At 40.8% G+C, this 8,800-nt stretch overlaps 1 protein-coding gene across 1 annotated transcript in view; it reads left to right on the plus strand.

Moving 5' to 3' along the window:
- Positions 1 to 8,800, plus strand: part of RAP1GDS1 (RAP1, GTP-GDP dissociation stimulator 1) — a 135,081-nt gene that overhangs the window by 59,332 nt on the left and 66,949 nt on the right. Inside the window, exons 3-4 of the mRNA XM_009327069.1 lie at positions 238 to 484; positions 7,317 to 7,424. Coding sequence (XP_009325344.1) covers positions 238 to 484; positions 7,317 to 7,424 — 355 coding nt within the window. The remainder of the gene's footprint in view (positions 1 to 237; positions 485 to 7,316; positions 7,425 to 8,800) is intronic.

Here is an 8,800-nt window from a genome sequence, read left to right on the forward strand (position 1 = left end):
GTCCTGGCTGTGCCCCCTCCCAGCTTCTTGTGCACCTGGCAGAGCATGGGAAGCTGAAAAGTCCTTGACTTAGCGTAAGCGCTACTTAACACACTGATGTTTTAGTTGTTGCTATGGTTATTCTCAACCTAAATCCAAAACACAGCACTGTACCAGCTACTAGGAAGGAAATTAACTCCATCCCAGCTGAAACCAGGACAGTCTGGATTCATGGATTTAAATGTTAATCTGGTTTAGGGCCAGGATCAGCCTCAGGACCTGTTCAACACCAAAGATGCAGCTGATAACACAGGAATTACCATACTGGCTGTGGAGAAACCACAGAACCCAAAATCTTTTCCAGCTTGCTGGATCCAAATAGATGGCCCAGTAAAGTCCAAACACATCTGGGGAGATTTGTTTGGCCATCTTCTTTTCTTGGTGAACCAGAGCACTGAGGCACAATGTGACAATGCAAATGCCATACAGCCACCTGTAGCCAAAAGTCAGTGCACCCAGTTGTCCTATTTCTGACAGTGAATGACCAGTAGCTGATGTCTGGGAAAACACTGGGCAGGGCAGGGACAGGAGATGGGCAAGTACCCGGTGGTATTCTCCCAACTTCCAGTAACCCGATGTTTAGGAACTTCCTAATCCAGAAGTTTTATGCATATCATAGTATTAATAGCCATGCATGGGCTTTAGTTTCCTCATGATTTTTTTCTAATTGACTAAATTAAATGAATCTGTTCATAGTTCCAGCCTCTTAACAGTTCCACAGTTTAATTACATGTGGTGTGAAAATATACTTTCTGCTCTTTAAGTTTGTTACTTGATAATTTCATTTTGGTAGTCTAGTTGTTGTGTTAGGAGAAACAGTAAATAGTAACTTTCTTTTCATTACCTTAGTTCTATTCATGATTCCACACATCTAGATCATTTTTTACCCTCAGTCATCTTTTTTTCAAAATTAAGAGTCCTTGCCTATTTAACTTCTCGAGGAGCAGTTGTTCCTTACCTTTGCTCAGCCATATCTGTGCCTTTTCTAGTTCTGCAGCATGTCATTTACAGCATGAGGTGCATAGAATTATATTCAGTTTTAAAAATGTGGGTGCATAGTAATCATTTTACAGTGGCAAAATAGTTTTCTATTTCCTGTTCGTTTCCCAGCAAAGCTGTTGACCTTTGAATTGTCATAGACCATTTGGTCTGGTCTGTCCTTACCAGATCTCCCGGTTGTGCATCCTCAGGCAGTTTAGATGACCTCCTGCTGGGGATAGCCCCAGGCTGCTAGCACACATCTTGCAGGGCAGCAGAGCAGAACCAGCACCCTGCAGCTCATGCTATACCCATGCGCCCTGGAGAGATGCTGTGTCTCTCCAGAAACTCAAGGGAACAGGGGTGCTTTCAGACTGCCCGTTCCACTGGTGGCATAACTCACAGAAGGAACATCTCTAAGGACCAAAGAGGAATCCTATGCCAGGTTGTCGCTTGGAAGGGTTACGTCTAAGAGCACCAGTGCAGCCAAAAGCATCTTGCTCAAGCGATGCTAAGTGAAAAGAGTCTGCAGATATAACCAGCATGGCTACAACACCCGTGCCTGTTTGTCAGCTTTCTGAGACTTATTTCTCTGTGCCTGGAGATCCTTCTCTAGCATTGCTGACTGAACAATGCCTGCGGCACAGAGTCTGTAATTCTCAGGTAGCCTAAATTTCCACAGCAACCAGGCACAAGAGGGCCCGGTAAGGACAAAGGGCAACTGCTTACTTTGATGACCAGCACCTCCGTCTCCCAGCTCTGGCCTGCAATGCCGTTGTGTAGCAGAGAAGCAAGATGGAGCACAGGTTCACATAGCACATGCAGATCCATCTCTGTCTGTGCCAGGCAATTGCTAATCCAGTCTGTGAGTACGTCAGATGTGGTTCACATTGGGATTGTCCCAGCTGTGTCCTGGCAGTATGTAAAACACCGCATTCACAAGGACCCACTCTCAGCCAGGCCCATCTGTTTGTCATTCCTGAGAAGAGTAAAATGCTGTGGGAATCCATTGAGTCACACTGGACACAGTGCTCCAGAGGAGCACTGTTACTTCTTATTTTTAGGAGACAATAGCCAGCGAAGTTTCTCCTGGTGTTACCTATCAAAAATTAATTCTTTACCACTGGCCTCTGACAGCATATATCTACCTCCTGATCAGATGCCAAGTTTCAAAATTTCCTGGCTGGGCTAAGATCAAAAAGTCATTTCTAATGACAGATTTAGATGGTTTGACAGAAAACACTGTACACTTGGGAGCACGTGAGGGCAGCTGCTGCAGAGAAAGGAGGGGAGGGAGTATTTTTTGGCAATGGCCTAAACATGAGGACAAAGTTCTTCTGTCCTCAGTAAACTGTATATTTTGGATATTTTGCATGTCTAGGTAGATAAACTGTTGTATGGGACTAGATATCTTCTGACAAGGTATCCAAGGGGAAGCATCTTAGCTTTTCCTTATGTAGATTCAAGAAGGACCCATCCTGTTCATTCCTGCCAGCTTATTCAGTGTCCTGGGAACTAATGGGCTCTGATAATTTTGGACCTGTCTTCTATGTTTTCTTTGGGGAAGGGGCATCTGGGGTCATTAAAGACCAAAGGCATGGTACAGATCTCAACAGTTGCTGGGCTTCTTGCTGCAAAAAGTAATTCAGGCCAAATATCAGGCCTTCAGGCAGCCAGCTTCAGGATCACCATTTCTATATCTATTAATTTTGAATTCCTTATCTTTTAAGTTGCATGTATAATGTAATAGTCCCTGCAATAACAACAGTATACTAGGTGTCAATCAAAAGATACAGGAAATGTGAGTATGTTCAAACAAAGTCTCATTTTTAAAGAAAATATACTGAAAAAAGATCACAAAATACATAAAAATAAACTGTCCAGACAAAAGCTATCCATCTAAATACTCAGCTAAAACTTTCTAAATAATTTTTTTAACGTCAGTCTTAGAAGATGGCTTTTTTGTGTACCTTGACTTTTTCTGTGGTTTGGATGAAGATGCTGTGAACTCAAGGCAAAATTAGCAAGTTGGTTCTTGTCCACAGAAGCTGCATCCGTAGATACACTATGGGGTACCTTGTAAAACTATTTGCAGTCTAGCTAGCATTCCTGTGGCCCTGATGCTAAACAAGGTTGATCAACTACCAAATTTTTACAAGATGAAAGAACAGTTCTTCTGTATAAAACAGATTAGTGATTGAAAATAGGAATGAGTCACAGAAAAGGTCTCAGAAAAAAGGGTACAGTGAAATGAAATGGAATATTAAAACATTCACTTATGTTAGTTTCTGACTATTTTTCTCTGTAAAAATGCCTGTGCAAGAGATAGCAAAAGTTTGCAAGAGATAGTAGTAATGCTGTGCCACCAAAAGCACCATGGGCTACTATAGTATTTAAACCACCTCATTTTTATGAGTGTTTGTGCAGGAGCAGTTACCAGGCGAAAACAAATGCAACAGTAGGTGGAATGGGCCAGACAGGTCTGACAGCTCTTGCCAGGCTCCACTTCCTGACCTACTAGTTTGTATCGTTAGGATATATGAGATTAAGGTCTCTGGGATTCAGGGCCTTCTGTCCAAATAAGAGAACTAATTCTTCTGAAAGCAATCCGGTAAGCCAGGTGTAAGTATGAGTGACTCCCTGTGCTTGGGGTCATCAACAAAATAGTTGATACTTCTGTTAAACTTCTGACTTGATGCCTCACAAACTCATGACCTGGTACCAGAGTGCTGAGCAGCTGTGCCATAGGGAACATTACTAGCCTTATTTTTACCTTTACCATCCTGATCTTGCCCCCTTAGAGCTTCCCAACTAACGTGAGCTTTCACTTGACTTTGCATATTGACAAAATCTACTTACTCACATTTCCCTGACACTCAGCCAAACAGATTCCTTATGTTGTTTTTATCCCACGGGTTTTTATCCCTGAGAATCTGATCAGCCTATGCAGTAACAAGCCTACTGGAAGGAGCTTCTATAGAAAGAGAGGAAGAGACAGAAAGGTAAGCAGGAGATGATCACAGGAAAACAACAGGGGTTTTGTACACGGAAGACAAATATCTGCAGCTTCTTCACTAAATGACAGGTTCAGGGCAACTGTGAAACTGCAGAAGTCAGGAAGCTTTGTGTGATTACATGGTGAAAGCCCACTGGAACACTACAGCCCTTCCTCTCTGAATATCCCTGTCAGTGTCATCTCAAACTGTAAGGTTTTGTTCTTTTCAGAACAGCAAAAGAAAAAAAAAGATAACAAAACCTCTGAATCTGTTTAAGATGTATTTGCATAGGTTTGAGATTCTCAGGTTTCAGAAGTAAATGTGTCTTTCAAGGTATTGACTCTGTGCAGAAAGGAGACCGGCTTTGACAGAAAGAATCAAAGTGGGCAAATAAAGTCTTTCCTGAAGGGTGTTTTTTTCCTCTGTTCTCGTGGCCTTCTGACATTGTGCCAAGAGGTCAATTGTTTCTACATTATTCCTACTTACGTTTTCTTCTTTTGCACAGAAGGAGTAAGTCTCAAGCTGCAATAAGTTTAGAGTTGTAGGCTTGTTAGAAAATCAAGGATTACTGTAATTTATTTTAGAAACACACTTTATGCATATGGTTTCTAATTTAATTTCTGTTATTATTTTAAAAGTACTTAGAGTATCCAGTCATATCTAGTGAAATTTGGCACATATTACAACACAGTTTCGTAAGACATTTTAAAAATAACATGGCATACCATTGCCACACGTGTCCATTGATTCTTGAAGTGTGTGACTAAAGTTGAAGTTAAATGTCCATGTATGTCAGTGGGATGTGCACATGCTCGGTACCATGAAAAATTGAGTTGTTTGTCCTAGGGAATGAAATATTTGTATAGTCACATTTGAAAATTTTGCCCAAAATGCATCATTCTGCATATCATATGTAACTGTATAGTATTAAAATAGTGGGCTTACTCCAGAAAAAGCAGAAAGGGGAGGCAGCAAAAAAGACTAGGGAGACCTTCCTAACTCTATTGCAGGTTCTGATGTGGCACAGAGTGGAAAAAATTGCAAGTATTTGAGGTAAAACACTCATCTCTTTGCACAGTAAAGTGAAATAATAAGTGGGAACTTGTGAGTTATTGGGCACATGCAGGGTAGAAGAGGCTATAAGAGAGAAGTAAAGTCTGAGTGTGTTGTCCGATAACAATAGCCTCTCTCCGTAGTCTGCAAAATCTGGTGTGAAGGTGAATTTCTTACCTATGCATTTTCTTCTTCTCCAGATTGTGGGAATATATGTTTTTTATATATATATAGTAGATTTAGTCCTCTTACTATAAATGGTTGCTACAGTTTCAAAGCTAAGTGCGTGAGTGTACAGGGAGATGAAATGCCTGTAGGATGGAAGAGAATTAGTGCTATATTAGCAGAAAACTGAATAGAGTAATATGAGGGAGGTGGGTGAGGAAACTATAAGAGGAGGTGAGGTGGTCATTGGGTACCCTGCACCTGTGTCTTTTGACAAATTCCAGTGATATTTCCTGAATAATTTATTTAAGCAATGAGTGCATGTTCAGCTCTACTGTTGGTTAAGTGTCATTCAATATATGTGCTGCAGTAAGTCTGCTAGACAGTAACATAAGTCAGTACAAGGGAAAATGATAAATCTTTTTTTTTTTCTTGGTAGCTTGTTCCAGGAGGTGTCAGTTCAGCATAGTGAAGAGAGGTGGTAGGGACGCAGGTTTGAGATCTCAAGGAGCGCAACCAAGCGCAGCTGCCCCAAAGGCTTTTACAGAGTTGCCTGCATGCTGCTGGCTCTCTGCATTTAGGAGTAATGGGATTCCTGGCTATAGTGTAGCTAAGAACAAGCTCATTACTGAATAGACAAACTAACTGCCTGATAAACAATTTCATGATGAATTTCATACCTAAATACGGAGCACTTCAAAAATGAAGCATCTTATCTTTACCTATATGGGATATTGGGCTACAAAAGCATATCCTAATAAAAAATGGAGGTAGGACAAAAGCTTTGGCTGAGAAGCAGAGCAGCTCCAGGAGGAGTGAGATGCCACCCGCTTCGTGGGATGCCTGCTGAGTCTCCACTGGGCGGCCAGTGCCTCAAAGACAAATAAAGGGAAGTTCTTGCCATGCCTCCTTTCCTTTGCACCATCCCATATGTGGGCAAGTGAAGAGGAGGCAAAGCACAGCAGCTGCCAACTCGCCTATGAAGGGGGCTTCTTACACTGGTGTGAAGCTCTAAGGCAGCACTGGCTGCCTTTCAGGCTCAGAAGATAACAGTGATGCATTGCAAAGAAACTGTACCTACGGTTCTGCAGGGCTTGGGTCAAGGCTTTTTGATTAGTCACTGGGGAACAAGAAACAGCTAGACACTATTTAACATTATTTGTTTTGAGTAATACTTTCTGCTTACTGACAGAGTTGGCATGGAAACTGAATTAGCACTCAATTTTTAAAAGGATACTCCATTCAAAGTGAGGTTAGTCATCAGTGGGCAAAGCAAAGAGATGCAGGCTGCAGCTGCTAACACTTATACCTTGCTTATGAATAGACAGAATACTCAAAATGGTAGCAGTCGTATTACCCCAACTTTTATAGGAATAAATGTGCATCTATTGAGAATTATATTATGTGGTTTGGGTGGGTTGTTTTTTTTTTTTAAAGAGGGAAGAGTTATTTATCTGAAATCCACAACAGAACTTTCTTATTTCTAGACGGTGTCTTACGTTTTTATGGATCAGTTGAATTTAAAGAGTTAACGCAGTTCATATAAACAGTGGTGCTTGTAACATTGTGGTGGAAAATGGCATAATACTTAAAAGGCTATAAGCTTAACACTAGGGATCTGTGAAAGTATGGCCAAGATGGAAGCCTACACAGCATGCAGAAAATGGCATTTTCAATTACTTTCCCTTTATTGATGAAAAAATTCAAGATGTGCTTATTTCAATCATATTTTTTCCCACACACACAAGGATAGAAGAAAAGAAATGGCTGCTGGTTTTCTGCACCAGCTAGGCTGAGAAAATATTGATGGCTAAATTGCTGTTCAGTGGCATGTCATAAAGTGCCTGCTGGCATCCTGGTCTCAGATGCAGAATGATAAATGTATATTTAAATTTGAAAAGTTTCATTTCATCTATAACCTTTGACTCCTGGCTTTTTGTATCCTCAGAATACAGACCATACAAGCCTTCTTCATTGATACAGGATCTTGTTTACTTTATAGTAACTATTTACATTCAAGGCTATAATGCTGTTACCAAATTGATGAGGATATTGATTTCTCTTTTCTTTATGTTTACCAAGCAGATAATCTAAGTGATGCCCTGAAAAAGCTGAAGATAACAACTACTGACAGCACAGCAGATAGCTTGGAGGGATGCTTGGACTGTCTGCTTCAAGCTCTGGCACAAAACAGTAAGTTGTATGGACCTTTCAAATTTTAAATCGTATCATGAGATCAGTGAATTAAAATGGAGGTTGTAGAATGTGGCAGAAAGACTGACTCAAGCAGTAGGCTGCTGGATTGGCTGTTCTGGGTTTCTTTTTTTTTAACCCATATATCTATAACGTTCGGGTAGCATTGAAGACAGTGATGGTAAATACCTGGATGTTTGGAACAGCTATAGTCCAGTCCTTTTTCCAATATTATGAAGTAGCACAATTACTTTTCCAATTGATCACTCAGGAAACAAAGAACAGGGATGGACAAATAAGCCTGACAGGATGGGGAGAGGAATATGGGAGCAGCTTGCTAATTCTGGTTAAAAGAGCACAGTTTCCTATTTGTAATGTATTTTTCCTTATACTTATGATCACATATTTCTTATTTCCAGTAGTTTCGATTAGCAGAAGTAGGCTGGATATCCAAAGATGGTCCAAATTTGACATGTGGTATGATAAAAAAAATGACTTAAGAATGGAACAAGATGTCTTTTTCACCAAAAGCTGTAGAATGTGTGTCCCCACTTGCAGTAGGCAGAAAGGTATGGTAAATGAAGATGACAGCTTATAAGACTTTTCTGAGTTTAACTTTCTTAGCGCTTCAGATGGTGGCAGAAGAAAAATCTGTGTACAATTTCAGGTCGAAAAACTTGTCAGGATAGATACAAGCCCTGATTAGAAATTCTTTATTTAAAAAAAAAGTTAGTCCTTTGTAAATATCAATACACTCAGAAGTACATACTATTAATAAGTCTTGTTTCTTTCCTGTGATGGTATTCTATAAATCACAGTCTTTTGGCTTAGTTGGTGTAAAATACTTTATGAGGTTTTTCACAATAAAATATAAGCACCATCCATATCAAATCAAATATGGATTATAACAGTCTCTGCATTTAATCATAGAATCATAGAATCATTAACGTTGGAAGAGACCTCCAAGATCATCGAGTCCAACCGTCAACCCAATACCACCATGCCCACTAAACCATGTCCAAGAGCCTCATCTACCCGTCTTTTAAATACCTCCAGGAATGGGGACTCAACCACTTCCCTGGGCAGCCTGTTCCAATGTTTAACCACTCTTTCAGTAAAGAAATTTTTCCTCGTGTCCAATCTAAACCTCCCCTGGCACAACTTGAGGCCATTTCCTCTCGTCCTTTCGCCTGTTACTTGGGAGAAGAGACCAACACCCACCTCGCTACAGCCTCCTTTCAGGTAGTTGTAGAGAGCGATGAGGTCTCCCCTGAGCCCCCTTTTCTCCAGGCTAAACAACCCCAGCTCCCTCAGCCGCTCCTCATAAGACTTGTTCTCCACACCCCTCACCAGCCTCGTTGCCCTTCTCTGGACAC

Source organism: Pygoscelis adeliae, unplaced genomic scaffold (genome assembly GCF_000699105.1).
Source record: "Pygoscelis adeliae isolate BGI_AS28 unplaced genomic scaffold, ASM69910v1 Scaffold87, whole genome shotgun sequence".
Classification (NCBI taxonomy): Eukaryota; Metazoa; Chordata; class Aves; order Sphenisciformes; family Spheniscidae; genus Pygoscelis; species Pygoscelis adeliae.